The 21545-nt window shown below is 43.2% G+C and overlaps 1 protein-coding gene across 9 annotated transcripts in view; it reads left to right on the top strand.

Moving 5' to 3' along the window:
* MYOM2 (myomesin 2) overlaps positions 1-21545 on the top strand; it is a 141337-nt gene that overhangs the window by 10996 nt on the left and 108796 nt on the right. For all 9 annotated transcript variants that reach the window (XM_074947781.1, XM_074947782.1, XM_074947783.1 and 6 more), the window contains exons 4-9: positions 927-1065; positions 1261-1418; positions 3867-3959; positions 18346-18434; positions 20172-20222; positions 20514-20678. In XM_074947781.1, coding sequence (XP_074803882.1) covers positions 927-1065; positions 1261-1418; positions 3867-3959; positions 18346-18434; positions 20172-20222; positions 20514-20678 — 695 coding nt within the window. The remainder of the gene's footprint in view (positions 1-926; positions 1066-1260; positions 1419-3866; positions 3960-18345; positions 18435-20171; positions 20223-20513; positions 20679-21545) is intronic.

Raw genomic sequence — 21545 nt, forward strand, 5'->3', positions numbered from 1 at the left:
AGTTCATGCTACACCTTTTTACAAAGGTGCATAAGGGCCACTGTTGAGCACATTACTCCTCATGACCTGGCGGCATTATGCTCACTCTTGGTTTATACGGGCAAAATGCCTCCAGCCTCTGGTGTACCTCCCTAATTCATTAATCCAGCCTGAGCTATTATGGTTTTAAAGGGTCTCTTGGCCTAGATGCTGGTACACATTCCCTGCATGGTGTGTGGACTCATTCTGCATGAGCTCCTTACACAGCAGCAGAGGATAGGCAGAGGATCTGTGCAGGGAGCCTGCAGAAACCGCTTCTGCCACGGGGGTGAGGCAGCCTCTATTGTGTGCTTCACTGCCTGAGGGGAGGATACTGCTGCTTTTTCCCCCCTTGGTATTTGAACAGGGTAGTGGCCCAGGATTTGATCTCCAGTTCTTAGAGTTACATGTTGGTGGTTTTTGTCTTCTACAAAATATGGGGTATAGATAATGATACAAATAAGAACAAACAGAAACTGAGAGAGGGGAAACCAATAATACACAAACCACAAAAGGTAGAGAAAGGAAGGAAAGAGCCTGGATAGTCTTAGGAAATTTGGTATTTGATTTCTGTAGATTTTGTTCTTATAACTTAACTCTATTTGCAGAATCCCTGGGCCACCTCCTCAGCTGGGGTAAATCGGCAGAGTTCCCCTGACTTCAGTTAATTCCCACTGAAGATCTGGCCTCATATGCTCACAGGGAAGAGAAAGCAAACAGAAGGCTCATTCATTTGCAGTTTTTAAGATGTTTGTTTTGAGATCGGGAAATGGTTCACATGATCGAATCTGCATCTGTGTAATGCTGCTAATAGGACTTCCAAGCCCTCATCTGCCTGCTGTGTATCAGTGACAATAGTAAAGCCTTGACACTCGGCTAATCCTAAATAGTTTTCTCTTACCATACAGGACTCATGAGCAAAAGTCTGATATAAGTGAAGAGAAGAGGATCCGGTTTGCTGCCAATTTGGCTGATGTGGAAGAAGAGCTTCGTTCAGCCAGGCTCCTTGCAAGAGAACAGCTGGATAGAGTTACCATACAAAGGATGGTACTGTACCAGAACAATTTAATTTCCTTTCCAAGCAGAACTGTAAACTCAACGGCAGTTTAGAACTGTGCTTCACAGAGCCCAACAGCGGGTTGCATCTGTTAATATTTGAATATAGCTTTCAGACTAAATCTCTGACTCTGGTGCTAGATGATGCCCCTTCTCTCTGCTTTTTATTTCTATCCTGTGTAATAGGTAGAAGAACAAATGGCCTTGGAAAGATACACCATTGAAGAAAATATAAGTCGAGCTCCTGAAATTTTGGTACGACTGAGGTCTCATACTGTTTGGGAAAAAATGTCTGTGAGGCTTTACTTCACTGTACAAGGATTTCCTACCCCTGTTGTACAATGGTAAGAGTTTGGCCTTTCCAGTCCTCTAAAACTGGTGTTAAGCTTGTTTTCCATTTGGTAGCTCTGACAGAACTATTCAGTGTCATGTACATAATGGTCATATTAAAAACCCTTCATAATTCTCATAGATATGTGGATAGTAGTTGTGGATACTGCAGTTAAAGGACAAACTTTTTGTAGTGTATCAAGTACATATATATTTCAGAATGCTAACTGCAAAAAATGGTCATTAATTTAATTGATAATAACCTAGCAAGTGGTAAAATACACTGAGTTTTGCTAAATGTTTTATAACAAGACAATAATATCTAGTATCAGGGGGTAGCTGTGTTAGTCTGTATCCACAAAAGCAACAAGGAGTCCGGTGGCACCTTAAAGACTAACAGATTTATTTGAGCGTAAGCTTTCGTGGGTAAAAACCACACTTCTTCAGATGCATGGAGTGAAAATTACAGATGCAGACATAAATATACTGACACATGAAGAGAAGGGAGTTACCTCACAAGTGGAGAACCAGTGCTGACAGGGCCAATTCGATCAGAGTGGATGTAGTCCACTCCCAATAACAGATGAGGAGGTGTCAATTCCAGGAGAGGCAAAACTGCTTTTGTAATGAGCCAGCCACTCCCAGTCCCTATTCAAGCCCAAATTAATGGTGTTAAATTTGCAAATGAATATATGAAAATATCTAGTCGTTAAACATTGGACTTTGAGAGAGAATGCCTATGCTTGATGAGATGGGAGTGCATTCTTCTGTCAGTTACATGGTGCAACCTCACTAATGGGATTAAAATGATACAACTGGCAGGAGAATTTGGCCTTTGAAATATATCATCAAAAGTGTTCTAGCTGGCGTAAGTTATCAGGGGTCTTGTCAAGAATCAGAAACCACAATAAGAGGCAAATTTCCACAAAAATCTGAGAATCGTGTTATTCTTAGGCTACAATTCAAAACAGATTTTTAGACCTTTTTGTCAACAGAAGGAAGTTGGGATCTCTTTGTCTCTAGAAATCCTTATTGAAAGGAAGAGTCAGGTTAACTGGTGGATTTAAAATGATGAAGACGATATCCTGGATGACATAGCCATTTTCAGCACTTGAAAGAAATTCAGGCACATATTTTAAAAATTGGAAATGTAGCTGATAAAATATTTATTCCCCTATGTCTAACATCCCCCACTACTGACTGAGCTAGAAATATGGAGTCTGCTTCTCAGCTCCCCTTAAGTTTCTTTTGCACCACTCCAACAGTGCAAAGGGTACTCAAAGTAATTTCAGTCAGCAGCTGAGGATTCCCCTAGAATAGATGAATCATGAGCAGGTCTAGGCTTGGAATAGCCAGACACATGTCAACCCCTCCTGGCACTCCTTCACCAGCATGGTGTGTGTGTGTGTGCCATGGTGGGCTGAAGGCATGCCAGAGTGGGAAGGGCAAAATTAGAGCATCATGCTCTCAGGTGATCCTGGCCAGTACAGCAGCCCTTAGGGGACCATTATCTAGCAGTGCAAGTTCTAACTCATGCAAGGGATCAGTTTGGCTGCGCGGACTGAGGAGGGGCACATAAGTGGCATGAAGCCACCTCTGTCCTCTTTGCTAGGTACCCAAAATTGCTACTCTGTGGATCTGAGAGCAGAGTGTACTAATTGGGCCCGATTCTGATCTCATTCACAGTAGTGTAAATCAGAAGTCACTCTGATGAAGATATCAGACTGTTGTGAGAACAAAATTAGGACCATAGTTTCTCTGCACTCAGCCCACCCTGTAACCCTCGCCCGCCCCATCACCTCCCTTCCATACTGTGCAAGGCATTTTTTTTTATTTGCATGTGGCAGTAATGACCACGCACACCCTGTCTGGGGCTTTCACTACTTCTGAGTTATGTGGCCAACCTTCGCTCACGTGAATAAAAAATAACATTATGGTACCTAACCTCATATATTATCTATGTGTACAACATACACAGAGAGATAGCTGTAAGAGTTCTAGACTGGGCTAGACTGAACTGTAAGGTTCAGGCCTGAGAAAGGGGTGGCAAATTCTGTCCTGGGGAAGCCCGGGTGAGAATTGTCTCAGTCACAATTCTGTCCCTGCTGCTCACCCTTTTTACGTGAAGTGACTTGTAGAGCTAATGAGGATGCAGCTTACTTCTGTTTATGCCAGTTAGCTCTGACGGCTAGTGGGCTGGGGAGTTCAACACACTCCCTCTCATCTCTATCCCCTCCCCACTCACCTGCTCAGTGTGGGTGTGTAGCTTCACATGCATACCCTTGCCCAAACGATAACTACTTCCTTTCATTCCATTGCATGACCATGTATGGGCAGGTCATGGTCAGGCTCTCTGTATCTGTTCATGTATACAGAGAGAGCTCAGTTATTAATACATGACATCCTGATGGAATAATCTATAACTTTTACTGTGGTTTATTTATTTTTTTCTTGATTGTTAGGTATAAAAATGAGGAATTGATTTCGCCTGCAAGTGAACCGGGAAAGTACAGCATTGAAAGCAAATATGGAGTGCATATGCTGGAGATACACAGGTATATTATTCTGATGAATAACAGAATGTTCTTTAGATTATGACTTTTAACTGAAATAATTTCCTGCAAATACATCTGAAAATTTCTATAATGTATTACAAAAGAGTCACAAAATACAGCACACTTAACTTCTGCTTAGCTGTTACTTTGGTTTAGGTGGCAAGATACTTCCGAAGTAGTCTGGATATGGGGTCAGTGTAATGAAAAGCTAGGGATTTCTATCATAGCACCCAAACTGTCAGCAAGAAAAAAACGAATCTAGAGGTAAGTGAACAGAAAAAAAAAAAAGGATCAATTTAAAAAAAACCGTCATTATAATATTTTAATCTCATCATTCTGGCAGCTAGAGTGGCACAGTTTGTTCTTCTTTAATAGTCTATTCCATCATGGCAGCAACTCTTTGTTCAGAGCTTGAAGCTTAGAAAAGTTTAGCTAGTCGTGGCTAGAAAATTCAACGGATGGTATTTGGCTCTGTTAGCAGGTTGTCATGTTTTGCTTACCTTAGCTCTTCATTGTATTTGTTTTCCTGTGGTTGGGAATGGGAGAGTCCAATGGTTTCTTTAAAAGGTTTTAAGTTCTGAAAATCTGTATTTATCTATTTTAAACCATTATGTCTTGAAGACAATTTAAAAGTCATGGCATGAAAGAAAAACAAATGTCGTAACAGGTGTCAGCACTCGCAACCAACCCTCACTAAACCTCAGCTAGGACACAGGGTTGCAATACTGTATTTCACATATAATATATGACTTGGTACAAGTTTAAAAAAAAACCAAAAGCAACAACAGTGTGGATGGAACAATGGTGTCAAGATAGAAAAATAAGGGTCTAAATATTTTCATCTGTCCTTACTAATTTACCAAAAATCTGACCGCAGGCTACATTCAAACAGTTCAAATATTTGTGTGTGATATTTGGCTGGCCAAATATTCACTCACCCATCCTGTCTCCAGCTGTCAGCCATAGCCCTGAGCTAGGCCAGCCAGAAGTAGAGGAACAGTAGTGCACCATTCCTTCTGCTTGAAGCAGGAAGCCCTGTCCCCAAATCTTTGGCTTCTGTGGAAAGGGATAGCTAATCCCTAACCTCCTTCCTTTGGCTCCAGTGGATAGTGGAGAAATTTATTCCTGTCTAGGAGACTTCCACAATAGCCACTGGGCTCTGCTCCACTTATTTTTATTCTTTACTCCCCTTCCTGGATGAGGGAGGAAACTATTAGCCTCCTCCCACATCTTCAGAATTCAGTTTGCTGGCCACTTCCTGCACCCTTTAAGGGCTCAGATCATGGCTGACCCATACCATCTGTCCTGGCCCTCTGGGTGTCAGGAAAGGCTGGTGAGAGACACAGGCAGTCTGTCCAGAAGTGAGAATGGAAAAAACTCTTCCATTGCTATTTGGGAGAGTGAGAGTGGTTGCTAGTGGGTGATGTTTGGGTGACTGAGTCCCAGTGGGTGGCACCTCGGGTCAGTGTGATGGTACCTGGGTGCCTTTGTTGGCTGTGTGCATGAATGTGGGTATGGTTGCCTGTGAGTAGCATGGGGGTGAGTGCAGTAGTTTTGTGAGTGTCTTTTATTGTGCCGGTGGATGGATGTACAGGAGAATATGGGTGGATGTGTTGATGTCTGGCTGGGAGGGTGATTGTTGCTGATCCCCTCCCCAAATATTTCCCCCCTTTCCTCCCTACCAGGCACCCACACTTGCCTAGGTAGCCACCCACTCCCCCATAGGCATCCATACCTACTCACACTCACCCAGACACACCAACAGAGTCATTGACTGGCACCCACAAAGGCTCCCACACCCTCTGGCATTCCCCCTTGCCTAGCCACCACCCACTGGAACCTATGCCCATCCATACTCACCCAGACACACCCACACTTATCCAAACAGCTAACCCCTGGCACCCATACACTCACTTCATCTTTCCTATTCTCTGCCAATACATTCTTTTCCAAGTGAAGCTTCCCAACTTCTCCCTGAATTATTCATCTTTTCCTTCTTTAACAGTTGTTTGCCAAAACGATCCTGTCTAATTGGGGCAGCTTCATGACTGATTCTAACTCCGAAGCATACATTGTCTTGAACTAATATTTCTAAACTCCACTAAGCCACTTTATTACTGCTTTCTTTCATGTGAAACTGGTTTGTGGACTGTATGAAAATGATAGAAATATGACATGCACAAGGCCCTTCTTGAATTGTGAGATGATTGTCATAAAATTGTGGCTGAGGTACGGACAAGCCATGGAAAATTGTGGAAAAGTAATAATGGACCTTGTTATATGTGGTAATAAAAGTCCATTATTACTTTTCTGCTATTTTCTGCTGTTGGCCACCCGAGGCTGAGAGTGGGGGCTCCCTCTGTGGGCTGCCCAGGGCTCCCGCTGTCAAAATTCACTGGAAGTCTAATATTGCAGAATACGCAGTTTCTGCAATATTGCAAGTTAAGTAGGGCCTTAGACATGCAAGAAATAAAAGCCCACTTTGATATTACTAGCTATACCTTTTTAATACAAAAAAATCCTGCCTATTTCTTGTATTTGGAAGGAGAAAAAAAGATGTGGTGTAGTTCTTAAAATGCATGATCCAACTATTGAAATGTGCATATATTTTTTTTTGGATATAGAACAGCTAAGATCATTTACCTAGCCACTTCTGTACTCTTCTCAGCTGTCCATACCAAAGTGCTGAGCTACATGTCATCTGAGCTGTGGTCACTTTTAAAATGGCTTTGGAATTTCTTGGCTGTCTTCTTAGCACTTCTCCGAGGCTTATGTAGTGAACTTTTACTTATGATGCAAGTGTGACATTTATTCCTATGAATATACTGGGTGTTTCTTGTCCCCAAATAGAAAAATTCTTGAGATGCCAAAAACAGAGCATCACCTCATTTTAAAATTGTAACTGGAAACTTTCATCTGCCCATTTATCTCAGAGCACTCACAACCTGTACAGTAACCCAGATCACCTTCATAGCTCCGTCTCAGATTTTTAAGACATCCTTTGGTCAATTTACCATATCTTCTGGATTCACATGACACAACCCTTTTCATTACTGTTGATTTCTGGCTGCTTGGAGGGGTCTTATGCTAGCCTTTCACCACTGGGGACCTGAGTTCAAGTTCTGTCTTGAGTAGTAAAGACAAATGGTGTTGATGGTTGCATTGTAATTCTGACTTGTGCACTTCCCCAAATCCCATTTCACAATTCTCAGAAACATAGGAATTGCCATACTGCATCAGGCCACTGGTCCCTCTAGTCCAGTATCCTGTCTCTGACAGCGGGCAATAGCAGATGTTTCAGAAGAAGGTGCAATAAACTGGGAGGAGAGGTAGATACGCTGGAGGGTAGGGATAGGATACAGAGGGCCCTAGACAAATTAGAGGATTGGGCCAAAAGAAATCCGATGAGGTTCAACAAGGACAAGTGCAGAGTCCTGCACTTAGGACGGAAGAACCCCATGCACCGCTACAGACTAGGGACCGAATGGTTCGGCAGCAGTTCTGCAGAAAAGGACCTAGGGGTTACAGTGGACGAGAAGCTGGATATGAGTCAACAGTGTGCCCTTGTTGCCAAGAAGGCCAATGGCATTTTGGGATGTATACGTAGGGGCATTGCTAGCAGATCGAGGGATGTGATCGTTCCCCTCTATTCAACATTGGTGAGGCCTCATCTGGAGTACTGTGTCCAGTTTTGGGCCTCACACTACAAGAAGGATGTGGAAAAATTGGAAAGAGTCCAGTGGAGGGCAACAAAACTGATTAGGGGACTGGAACACATGACTTATGAGGAGAGGCTGAGGGAACTGGGATTGTTTAGTCTGCGGAAGAGACGAATGAGGGGGGATTTGATAGCTGCTTTCAACTAGCTGAAAGGGGGTTCCAAAGAGGATGGATCTAGACTGTTCTCAGTGGGAGCTGATGACAGAACAAGGAGTAATGGTCTCAAGTTGCAGTGGGGGAGTTTAGGTTGGATATTAGGAAAAACTTTTTCACTAGGAGGGTGGTGAAACACTGGAATGCGTTACCTAGGGAGGTGGTGGAATCTCCTTCCTTAGATATTTTTAAGGTCAGGCTTGACAAAGCCCTGGCTGGGATGATTTAGTTGGGGATTGGTCCTGCTTTGAGCAGGGGGTTGGACTAGATGACCTCCTGAGGTCCCTTCCAACCCTGATATTCTATGATTCTATGAAATGGTTTAGGGGACAGCTATGGAATAGCCTACCTGTAGGGGAAATTTCTTCTTTACCCAAACCAATTAGCAACTGCAGTATGCCTTGGAGCATACAGGTTTATAGCCCTTCTATTTCTGTAACCTACCTAATGTAAGTGTGGATGTTCTCAATTATCAGTATAAATGTCCTATTCTTGTGTTCATCTGATTAAGCTTCAGTGATATCACTTAGCAGTGTGTTCCCATGGTCATTATAAAGTATTTTCTTTTCACTCTTTAAAACTTCTGCTTTTTTCTTTCATTGAATGTCCCCTTGTTCTTGCAATAGGAGAAATAGGATCATTTCCCTATATTAGTCACTAATTTTATGTCTTTATTCCCCCCTAGATGGGCCTCCTTAGTTAAGACAGAAGGCCAATCTTTTCAATATTTCTTCATATGGAAGCCTTTCCTGGCCTCTGATGATTCTTTTCTCCTGGCTCTAAACAGGCTCTGTTTCTGTTCTATTCGTTTGAGCTAGGATGAACACAGTATTCCACATGCAGGTGTACCACTGATTTATATAATGGCAGACTATATTTTCTGTATTATTTCTATCCCATTCCTTATACATTCTTTTTTACTGCTGTTGCACCTTTACTTCTACTGATCAGTGGTTTTTGTTATTGTCCACAGTAACATTTAGTCTCTCCACTAACTGTTTACAGTTAATTTAGACACCGCAATGTTTGTGACTAGGTCAAAAGATTTCTTCCAGCATGGATGCTTTTGTCAAGGCTACAAAAAGAAAAGGAATACTAGTGGCACCTTAGAGACTAACCAATTTATTTGAGCATAAGCTTTCGTGAGGTACAGCTCACTTCATCGGATGCATTCAGTGGAAAATACAGTGAGGAGATTTATATACACACAGAACATGAAAAAATGGGTGTTATCATACACACTGTAAGGAGAGCGATCACTTAAGATGAGCTATTACCAGCAGGAGAGTGGGGGGGGGGGGGAGAAAAACTTTTGTAGTGATAATCAAGGTGGGCCATTTCCAGCAGTTAACAGGAACATCCGAGGAGCAGTCGGGGGTGGGGGAAATAAACATGGGGAAATAGTTTTACTTTGTGTAATGACACATCCACTCCCAGTCTCTATTCAAGCCTAAGTTAATTGTATCCAGTTTGCAAATTAATTCCAATTCAGCAGTCTCTCGTTGGAGTCTGTTTTTGAAGTCTTTTTGTTCTAATATTGCGACCTGTAGGTCTGAAATCGAGTGACCAGAGAGATTGAAGTGTTCTCCAACTAGTTTATGAATGTTATAATTCTTGACATCTGATTTGTGTCCATTTATTCTTTTATGTAGAGACTGTCCAGTTTGACCAATGTACATGGCAGAGGGGCATTGCTGGCACATGATGGCATATATCACATTGGTGGATGTGCAGGTGAACGAGCCTCTGATATTGTGGCTGATGTGATTAGGCCCTATGATGGTGTCCCCTGAATAGATATGTGGACACAGTTGGCAAAGGGCTTTGTTGAAAGGATAGGTTCCTGGGTTAGTGGTTCTGTTGTGTGGTGTGTGGTTGCTGGTGAGTATTTGCTTCAGGTTGGGGGGCTGTCTCTAGGCAAGGACTGGCCTGTCTCCCAAGATTTGTGAGAGTGATGGGTCGTCCTTCAGGATAGGCTGTAGATCCTTGATGATGCCTTGGAGAGGTTTTAGTTGGGGGCTGAAGGTGACGGCTAGTGGCGTTCTGTTATTATCTTTGTTGGGCCTGTCCTGTAGTAGGTGACTTCTGGGTACTCTTCTGGCTCTGTCAATTTGTTTCTTCACTTCAGCAGGTGGGTATTGTAGTTGTAAGAATGCTTGATAGAGATCTTGTAGGTGTTTGTCTCTGTCTGAGGGGTTGGAGCAAATGCGGTTGTATTGTAGAGCTTGACTGTAGACGATGGATCATGTGGTGTGGTCTGGGTGAAAGCTGGAGGCATGTAGGTAGGAATAGTGGTCAGTAGGTTTCCGGTATAGGGTGGTGTTTATGTGACCATCGCTTATTAGCACCGTAGTGTCCAGGAAGTGGATCTCTTGTGTGGACTGGTCCAGGCTGAGGTTGATGTGGGGATGGAAATTGTTGAAATCATGGTGGAATTCCTCAAGGGCTTCTTTTCCATGGGTCCAGATGATGAAGATGTCATCAATGTAGCGCAAGTAGAGTAGGGGCATTAGGGGACGAGAGCTGAGGAAGCGTTGTTCTAAGTCAGCCATAAAAATGTTGGCATACTGTGGGGCCATGTGGGTACCCATAGCAGTGCCACTGATTTGAAGGTATACATTGTCCCCAATTGTGAAATAGTTATGGGTGAGGATAAAGTTACAAAGTTCAGCCACCAGGTTTGCCGTGACATTATCGGGGATACTGTTCCTGACGGCTTGTAGTCCATCTTTGTGTGGAATGTTGGTGTAGAGGGCTTCTACATCCATAGTGGCTTCCATTGGTCAAACTGGACAGTCTCTACGTAAAAGAATAAATGGACACAAATCAGATGTCAAGAATTATAACATTCATAAACCAGTTGGAGAACACTTCAATCTCTCTGGTCACTCGATTTCAGACCTACAGGTCGCAATATTAGAACAAAAAGACTTCAAAAACAGACTCCAACGAGAGACTGCTGAATTGGAGTTAATTTGCAAACTGGATACAATTAACTTAGGCTTGAATAGAGACTGGGAGTGGATGTGTCATTACACAAAGTAAAACTATTTCCCCATGTTTATTTCCCCCACCCCTCACTGCTCCTCGGAAGTTCCTGTTAACTGCTGGAAATGGCCCATCCTAGGAGTTCCCATCCTAGCACATACAAGCTGAGCTGCAAGAGCTAAGAAATATGGAGTGAGGTAAAAGACAAAATGACTGACCAAGGACCATGTTGTGGCTACTCCTGCAGTGAAAGAAGGACAGAAGGACCATGAAACTTCATGAGTTCAATTTGGTAGCGTTTCTGACAAAAATCTTCCTTCATGAGGGAGGCAGTTAGTGGAGGAGGCTATAGAGGGGACTGCAAACACCAGAGGGGCTGTTATGCACTCCAGACACACCCCTTCTCACACCCTCCCCCAGCACAGCACTGACATGCCTCCCAAAGTGGGAGCATGGATAAAACTGTTGTACTAGCACAGCAAAACTGAGACACAGTGCACTCCAGCTACGGCCTCTCCCACCCTCAGCCACCCCTGCCACGCCACCTACACTGGGAAGCAGGTGTCAAAGTCTTACGCCAGGTCTGCGCTGACTGGAGAACCATCCGTTTCCCCAGCTCCATACTAGAGGAAGAGCTGATTAAAATAAAGCGTGTGTGTGGGGGGCGGGGGGAGAGTCGGGGGAGGGAGTTGGGAAAAATTTTGTGGGCCCTCCCATCTCCATTGCCCACATTTTGAAAGTTAGCAAAACTTTGACCATCTCTACCAGAGGGTATCCCCTGGGGACCATCTACAGCCTTTTATGCCAGGGCAATGGAAAAGGTCCTCAGCAAAGGAGAGACTCAGGACAACTGAATTCATATCGAAAGGGGGTGTCTTTAACCAAATGCGTGGTTACTACAGTCTCCATTCTGTTTTTGACATGGGTTGAAATGAATGCCAATTCAGGCAAAAATGTTATTTCACTCTGCACTCCTGTGGTGCAATCTATGCTAGCCAGCCGGATGAACATGTGCATTTTAAATGTACGTATCTGCCAGTGTAAAGGTCCCAGTGCAAATATTAACACTCAAGAACATGATAAAGATTCAGGGCAGTTTTACCTTCACACAAACTATCATCATCTTGGGACAGACCTAATTCTGCATTCCCATCTCATGCTATTGAAGATAAACTGTATGCATTTCATCTGACCTTTTCAAAGTTTAGGAAACACATTCTTGACCAGAATATTAGGATAACTGATGAAGAAACCACTCCCCAGCCTCTGTAGACACCAAGAATCCACCATAATTTTTACACAAGATCCCGTATACCTTGGACTGTCACTTAGGAAATTTAGTTTTGTTCAGATGTCTAACCAGAATAGATGCATTCAATAAAACTGATAGTTTGCTCACTGATATTGAATCTTAGGGCCTTATTCAAAGGTGAATCATTAGGAACTGGTGTAATTTGCACCTTTTTCTGGCCTCCCTCAAAGTACAAGTTAAACCAACATGATGTGTAACTTACACCCACTGATCACGTTACACATTACCTTGATTTTGGCCCACTGAATCTAAAGACATTCAAAGGTCTCTCTGCACTGCATTCAGCTGTGTGATTGCAACCTGAATAAGCATATCTGCCTTAGCTTTAATCTAGCTAGCCCGGCTGAAAATAGCAGTGAAGACGCGGCAGTATAGGCTTTGGCACAGGCTAGGGAATGCGTGTATGTATTCAATATCATGGGCAGGCATCTGAAGTCCATGCCACTGTGTCTTCACTGCTATAGTTTTAGCCATGCTAACTAGATTAAAGCTAGCACGGTTATACCTACCTGAGTTGCAATCACATCTTCATTTGCAGTGTAGACGTATCCTAAACTGGTGTAACGCATATGAGGCAGAGCTAGATTAGAGAGACATAGCCGGAAATGGTCAACTGTCAAATTTCAAAGTAGTAGTCTCTAGCAAATGTGTAGACCTTATCTTCAAGTTACAAATTGCACAGAAGCTGGATTGTGTCACAAACCACTCATATTTATACTAATATAAATATGTCTTTTTGCATCTTTACATACAACTGAAGAAACCTGTATGTACATATAAGCTCAAATAGCTTCCTTCCTCTGGGGGTATGTCTACACTTTGAACTGGAAGTGTAAATTCTGGCTCAAGGAGACTTACCCACTGTAGCTCTGAGCGATCATACTAAAAATAGAGCGTAGCTTTGGCAGGGCGAGCAGTAGATGGGGCTAGTCACCTGAGGTACATCCCTACTGTCTTGGACAGGATCGTACTCGGGGTGGCTAGCCCCTTCCACTGCTTGTGTAGCCGTGGCTACACTGTAATTGTTGTGTGCTAGCTCAATCACAGCTCACATGGGTATGTATCCTTAAGCTGAGAGTTGCACCCCCAGCTATAAGTGTAGATTTATTCTAATCTAATGGAAATTTGTCAGCTTGAAATCTAACCAGTTTCAAAAATTGAATGATTCGTAGAGCTAGTGAATAACCAGCTTTTTGGATCAGTGGCTGAACTGCTGAATAGGAAAAAACAAACCAAAACAAAAAGCAGTTTAGATCTATCTAAAATAAGCCCTGTTCAATTTTTCAGGCATAATGAAAAAGTTGAAAATTTTTGTTTTGGGGTCAAGCAAAACATTTTCTTTGTCCCTAAATGTTTATTTCCCAAGGTTGTTTACCTTTATAAAGTGTATTTTAAAATAAAATTGAGTGAAATTCCAAAATAAATCATCTTTACAAACAAGAAGTTGAAATGACTTGTGTCAGAAATCCTAAATGAACCAGTGTGACATTTCTTAATTTTTTTGTGTTTGACTGACACAGTTTGCCAAAATTGACTTGAATTTGCGAGTTGTTTTGGTGGAACCAATGGAAAAAATGATTTTTACAAGTTTTTTTGCCCAGCTCTAATTATTAGTAGTAAAAATACTTCACCCACCCAAATTCCCTACCAATACTACTGATTTTAAATCACATTATGCTATTTTTATAAATGTTTTTTCTGTCCTTTTGTTGTGTGAAAGACTTTCACAAACAGGAGAAACTACTATGGGCCAAATTCTTATAACTTATAACAGAATAAGCCGATCAACTGGGGGTTGCACATGTGTAACAGAGCAGAATTTGAGACAGTACGTTTATATATTCGTTTGAAAAATTAATCGAACATCTCACTGTGCTTTCTTATTTCATGGAAACAATCCTGCATTTCTTGCATTCTGATTTGAGTCAAACAAAGGTTTGAGTGGCAAAGGAAGACAGGATGGGGCCCTACATCAGTTTAAAAAAGACATTTCTACAGTTTCCTGATTACTTGCATGCCATATGGTGGTAACTAAATAAATCATGGTTCTGAATACTGTGTAATTTTGATAACTAGCAATGTTTATTAACTGGTTACCAGTAATCAAATACATCCCACTAATACAGCGGTTCTCAAACTGTGGGTTGGGACCCCAAAGTGGGTTGGGACCCCATTTTCATGGCGTTGCCAGGGCTGGTTTAGACTTGCTGGGACCCGGGGTCAAAGCCCAAGCCCCACTGCTAGGGCCGAAGCTCGAGGGCTTCAGCCCTGGGTGGTGGGGCTCAGGTTACAGGCTTCAGCTTTGCCCCCACGCCTGCTTGGTGCAGCAGGACTCGGGCTTTGTCCCCCCTCCCCCCGACCCAGGACAATGGGGCTCGGTGAGCTCAGGCTTCAGTCCCCGCCCGGGGTTGTGTAGTAATTTTTGTTGTCAGAAGGGAGTCTCCGTGCAGTGAAATTTGAGAACCTCTGCAGTAATAGGTACGAAAGCAAATGCTGAGTAAAGATGACGAATCCACTATTTTTAAAGTGGTATTTGGTTAAAAGTTATCCTTTTGATATATTATCATTTGATCCTCCAGTTATCAGTACTAAGTCAAGTAAAAATGTTTAAATAATAATGAAAGCAAAGAAATCTAAGATTAAAGCTCTCAGTTCATTCTTTGCTTGTTTCATTATACCAAGGCATTGTGGCGGTGGGTTGTGAAAAGAGTGTGAATCCTATATCCCGTGTATGTTTCAATGCTTAGGCATTATTGGGTGGGTTAAGAAGAGAGTGGAAAACTTACTGCAGGTTTTCCTTGCTTTTGACATTTTGCATCACACTGTTAATGTTATTTTATACTGATAATTTTATATTATATTTTTTTCCTGTGTTTCTTATAAAGTCTAAGTACAGAAATATCATATTAACAAGCTAAGAATTAATGTCCAAAGTTTCGTGAGACCAGATACCATAGCAAAGGATCAGTTAAACTTTAGATATATTTGTGAACAATTATTGGTTTATATTTTGAGCGTGTATTAAAAAAGCATCTATTGTGAGTTAAAATTTGCTTAATTTGTTTTCCCAGCATACAATATTTCACCGTAACCCTACAGTGCTGTCATGTTTAGGGCACTATCCTGGGCTTTTGTGGTAACACAAGCCAGTCTCGGGGTTGTTGTTGTGTCTTTGATAATTAATTGTAAAATATACTCTGTATTTTTCCACTTTGTTTTGTAAAATGCATGGCTGAAGATCTGCCTTTAGGGGGTGCTGTGAGCCTTGTACATTTATAGTGATAAGAAAAGGAGTACTTGTGGCACCTTAGAGACTAACCAATTTATTTGAGCATGAGCTTTCGTGAGCTGTAGCTCACGAAAGCTCATGCTCAAATAAATTGGTTAGTCTCTAAGGTGCCACAAGTACTCCTTTTCTTTTTGCGAATACAGACTAACACGGCTGTTACTCTGAAACCTGTCATTTATAGTGATGTAATTCCATTGCTCGACCCATCATCTGGTCATGTTTACTCTCACGAAAAGGCAAATTTTCTGAAAATAAGCGGGATGGGTTGTTCCACTTTGTGGCATGTCACAGTCCAGAGTATATGACAAGGCTCAAAAGCAAGTGTGTGACATGCCTGGTATGTGAGCAACACCCATGCTGTATGCCACAAAATCTGCAATCCTTTTGGGTACTTTGCATCAAACTTTTTTCAGTTTGTTCTGTTCTTTCACACTTGGTGTCCATCATCTTGTAGCCATATTTTTATCCATTTTATCTGAGAGTTTCCAGGATGATGCCAAATTACTCTTCTGAGACGAAAGTGAATGCAGGCATATGCAGTGTTGCTTCTTAAAAGTCATGGTCTCCAATAAATGGAGAGAGCTTCTCTTAAATTGCACAAAGTCCTCAGATCATGAACCTACTCACGTGTCATGTATATTTACATAAAATTTATTTTTACGCAACCAAAATACAAAGAGCTATTCTCTTTTCCCGTACCACAACTTTACATCAGTGTAACTCCAGGGGAGTTACTCCTGTTTGAACTCGGTGTAAAAAGAATGAGGTCCATTGTCCTTGGATGTGGAAGTTTGCACTGGAATCTTAACATGAACAGATATGCAAACATGTTGCCAGTTCCACATCAAAGAAGGCTCTGGAGAGTGAGTTATTCCACCATTGGACCGTCTGCTGCTGCACTAAGGATCCTTTGAAAAATAAAGTTGGTTGGTCCTTAATCAACTTCTTTTCTTAACTAAAAAAATATCAGGTCAAACCCATTTGTCTATAGCAATATTAGGCCAGATTCCCTGGACTGCTCTGTTACCTATGTGCTGCCTGAGTGGTGCAAAGGGAAAAGAAACTGCTTGCAATTTCCTGCAATGTGATATATGCCATCATGTGCCAGAAATGCCCCTCTGCCATGTACATTGGTCAAACCGGACAGTCTCTATGCAAAAGAATAAATGGACACAAATCTGACATCAGGGATTATAACATTCAAAAACCAGTCGGACAACACTTCAGTCTCACTTGTCACTCACTAACAGACCTAAAAGTGGCAATTCTTCAACGGAGCTTGGAGTGGTGGTCATGGAACCCCTATCCCTAGGACAATGCATCTCATGCCTTCTGGTTGATGAGGTTTCTTTCTGATACCTTCCCTCAGAGGGCTCTTCCAAATCCTTCTCCACAGTAGTACCTGTGGAGAGAGCCTCAAAACAGTTTTGCCCCTCTATCTGCATTGGGGGTACATAGGTTCTCCTCTTTCTTCTGGAGGTCACCTGCTGCCAATACTCTTCCCTGTTCTGTACTGCACACTCTGATTCTTTGGCATGTTTTGCTTCCAGAACCAAACACTGACTTCTATCCAGAAAATCTTCATTTTCTCTGACGTAATGCAGGGTTGATACCAGGTTCTCTAGTCCTCTAACCTTCTCTTCCAATATACAGACCAGCTTGCACTTTGTACATACGAAGTCGCTTCTGTCCTCTGGGAGAAAGACAAACATGGCACATTCTGTGCAGGTCACAACAGCTGATCGCTCACTATCCATGTCTTCCTTCTAATAGGCTCCTCAGGTGTTGTATGTACTACTCACAGGAGCCTGAAAGGCAGAAACACTCTGCGAACTCCCCCCAGGCAAACTCCCTCTGTTTGCCTGACCTCGGTTTGCTGCTTATTTGTTCACAACTGACTGCCTTTTTATAAGGCTGCTGGCTTGAAGCAGGTGGTCTGGCTCAAAGCCTTTCCTCCAATCAACCACGCAAGGCCCACCTGGAACAAAGCACTCCCAATTCACACTTTTCAATCAAACACCCACACGGCAAAACAGTCACACTATGAACAAACAAGCACATGATCAAACAGTCACACTATCTGAACAAACAAGCACAGGGTCAAACAAATGTTCTGCAGAAAAAAACAAGCACACAGTCAAACAGTCACACTGTTCAAACAAACAAGCACAAGGTCAAACAAATGCAGAAAAGGACCTGGGGATTACAGTGAACAAGAAGCTGGATATGAGTCACCAGTGTGCCCTTGTTGCCAAGAAGGCCCATGGCATATTGGGCTGTATTAGTAGGAGCATCGCCAGCAGATCAAGGGAAGTGATTATTCCCCTCTATTCGGCACTGGTGAGGCCACACTTGGAGTATTGCGTCCAGTTTTGGTCCCTCCACTACAGAAGGGATGTGGACAAATTGGAGAGAGTCCAGCAGAGGGCAACAAAAATGATTAGGGGACTGGAACACATGACTTACGAGGAGAGGCTGAGGGAACTGGGGTTATTTAGTTTGCAGAAGAGAAGCGTGAAGGGGGATTTGATAGCAGCCTTCAATTACCTGAAGGGGGTTCCAAAGAGGATGGAGCTCGGCCGTTCTCAGTGGTGGCAGATGACAGAACAAGAAGCAGTGGTTTCAAGTTGCAGTAGGGAAGGTGTAGGTTGGATATTAGGAAACACTATTTCACTAGGTGGTGAAGCACTGGAATGGGTTACCTAGGGAGGTGGTGGAATCTCCATCCTTAGAGGTTTTTAACGCCCAGCTTGACAAATCCCCAGCTGAGATGATTTAGTTGGTGTTGGTCCTGCTTTGAGCAGGCGGTTGGACTAGATGACCTCCTGAGGTCTCTTCCAACCCTAGTCTTCTATGATTCTATGATCTTTACTTATGAATTTTGTTTATATTAACAGTACTTTATTTTCCTCTTTTCCCCACAGGGCTAGTTTTGATGATACTGCTACCTATACAGCAGTTGCAACAAATGTCCATGGGCAGGTGTCAACCAATGCTGCTGTGGTTGTGAAGAGTAAGTCCTATATAGCAATTAAACCTGGAATAAATATAATAAAAAAACCAGTCCTCATTCTCAAAGGAAACCTGCATAGCACCCTCAAAAGATGAGCCTGGGGACAAACATTCTTAACTCTGCTAGACACTAAAAACCACGGACTTAATAGAGACACTGTTTTTATGGCTTGCTACAACATTTTGTAGCACACACTACTGCCTGCCAACCCTTGATTGTCCACGTTATGCGTGAAACCCTTATGCTCGTGTAAGCGGGGGAATAGTCCCGCTATTGTGGGGAACTTTCCTGGCTTCTGCACTACCCCGGTGAAGTGGGCTAGTGAAAGGATCTGAGTCCTCACTCCCACTTCCTTCACCCAGTGGCCTCCCTGCCCTTGAGGACTCCCCTTCCACTCTCCTGTCTGGCAGAGGCCTCGTAACCCCAACAAGGCTGGGCCCAGGATTCCTGGGGGGCTCAACCCCCAACCCTGCTGTGGTCACGTAGGACAGGAGCTAGGGTGTCCCCACTCCGGGGTACTCTCTCTGCACTCGGCACTTCTCTGACCCACTGACCATTATATACAAGTTAAAGCAAATGCAAGTTATTTAATCAACAATTAATTTTAAAAAGAATAAGGAAAAATGGGAAAGGTTAAAGGAAACACATCAACCCGCTCTGTGGCAGGGAACATCACAAACAGTGTCTCTGGAACGTCAGGGCAGTTCACAGTCTGTTCCTTGTAAGTCCCAGGCCTTCTTCTCAGGCCCTGGCTGTGCTGCAGGGATGCTGTGGGTTGGACGCTTGCTCTGGTGGTGGCCACATGCTCTCAGGCTCTAAGTGGTAGGACCCTTCTTCCCAGTGTTGCCTCCACCCTGTTGGGGTTACGATCCAAGCCTGGCCTGCAGAGCCTCTTGGCTGAGGCGTGTCCCTGTGCTGGGCCCGCTGCCCAGGGTCCCCCTCGCTCTCCCCAGCTGCTCACCGCACCCAGCTCTGGACTGCTCCAGCCTCAGCTCCACCACTCTATCTCTGCACTACTGCTGCTGCTCTGCCTCCAGCTCCCTGGGCTGCTTCTCTGGCCCCTCTGGCTCTGGTTGCTGCAGCTCTGCTCCCAGGACAGGTCTGCTCTGCAGGCTGCTTCTGTGACTCTGCTCCCAGCTCTGACCTGCTTCATGGGCTGCTTTTCTGGTCCCTCTGGCTCTGGCACAGCGCTGCTCCCCAGCTTAGCTTGGGCCCCTGCTTTCTCCTTAGCTCGGCCCCACTCCGTCTGACCCAGGCAAATCCAGCTCACACGGAGGACGGGACCTCCTTTGCCTCCTGACTCTCTGATTAGCCTGCACGCCCTGTCATTCAGGCTGACCTGAGAACATTGGCCTCTCCCCATTGTTCCTGGGGACCATCCGTCTCAGGGTCCTGGTTTCCCATAGACCCTTCCCCTTTTAGTACTGGGAGCTAGCCAACCAAAACACCCCCACTGAATGTTAGTAAGGGGTCAACAGTCCCCTTACACTCAGTAATCTGTTCTACCTTGTATTGAGTTCAGACACTCTGGTTATTTTCTCCAGAACTGAAGAAAAGTGCTGTCTGAATCTTGAAAGCTTGTGCCTTCCACCAACAGAATTTGGTCTAATAAAAGATATTACCTAACCTACCTTGTCTCTTTCATATCCTGGTACCAGCATGGCTACAATACTGCTACAAATAAGAAATAAATATCACACTCGTTTGGGTTGGATCTTAACTGTCCTTGTTTTACAGGGTTCAGAGGGGATGAAGAGCCATACCCTGCTGGGATATTACCCATCAATTGTAAGTATGTTTTCCTGTTTGTGAGAAAATGTAGACACGTTATGCAATCTTATCATTGTCAGGAGCCTGAGGAATATTTTTTCAGCTCAAAATAATAAATATTGCCTCTGGCTTTGCTTAAGGTGTCACAATGTAAGATGTCCATATGCTTTTAACTTTCCAGCTACAAGTATTGACCAGCAGTATGTATCAGCTTTGGATTCAATCTACTGCTTTTATCTGGACAATAATTCTTTAGTGCCAAGTATCATGTACTAGTGCTCAATAGTCTCCTGATTTCTCTGTGTGCAGTGCCCCTGCCATCAGAAGTTTGCTTCACTCATATTGATGTTCAGTTTTTGGAGAAGTTTGGTGTCACGTTTGGGATGGAAGGTGAAACAGTTACCCTCAAATGTGCTCTGCTGATCACTCCAGATCTGACAAGGCTTCGACCTCGCGCTGAATGGTACAGAGATGGTAAGTGGATTTGCACTGAGATAATGTACATGCCTCTATGTAACTGAGTTTTAATTGTTCAGGTGTGGATTCTCTCCCTCAAGTCTGTATGTAGGCTTAGAATTCACCTTCCTAAGAGAAAAAAGATTGATTGTAACACAGTTCCCAATATATCTCCTTTTACCTCCTGTCATTATCTCAGATGAAAGATATTTTCCTTCATAGTCCAACTCTTCTGGAGTGAGTGTTGTCCAAAATGACCATGTTTGAAGAGTAAGAAGAAGTAGGTACCAAAATAACTAGGGACACACCAAGGGACACAGAGTGTTATGGAGAAGCTAACCGGGCAGTTTGAAGGAATCTGAACTTAGTGTCAACTGTCGAGACACAGATTCATCTCCTGAGGATTTGCATAGGTACAGTAGAACTTCAGAGTCACGAACACCTCGGGAATGGAGGTTGTTCGTAACTCTGAAGAAAACATTATGGTTGTTCTTTCAAAGTTTACCACTGAACATTGACTTAATATAGCTCTCAAACTTTACTATGCAGAAGAAAAATGCTGCTTTTAACCATCTTAATTTAAATGAAACAAGCACAGAACCAGTTTCCTTACCTTGTCAAATCTTTATTTAAACTTTCCCTTTATTTTTTTAATAGTTTACATTTAGTACAGTAGTGTACTATACAGCGTTTGCTTTTTTCTTTTTGTCTCTGCTGCCTGATTGCGTACTTATGGTTCCAAATGAGGTGTGTGGTTGACCAGTCAGTTCGTAACTCTGGTGTTCGTAACTCTGAGGTTCTACTGTGCCTGTAGGTAGTGCCAACCGCACATCATTTGACAGAGGCATCTATCATGTTAATTGTTTCAGAAGTGTGGAGATTTAC

Source organism: Natator depressus, chromosome 3 (assembly GCF_965152275.1).
Source record: "Natator depressus isolate rNatDep1 chromosome 3, rNatDep2.hap1, whole genome shotgun sequence".
Lineage (NCBI taxonomy): Eukaryota > Metazoa > Chordata > Testudines > Cheloniidae > Natator > Natator depressus.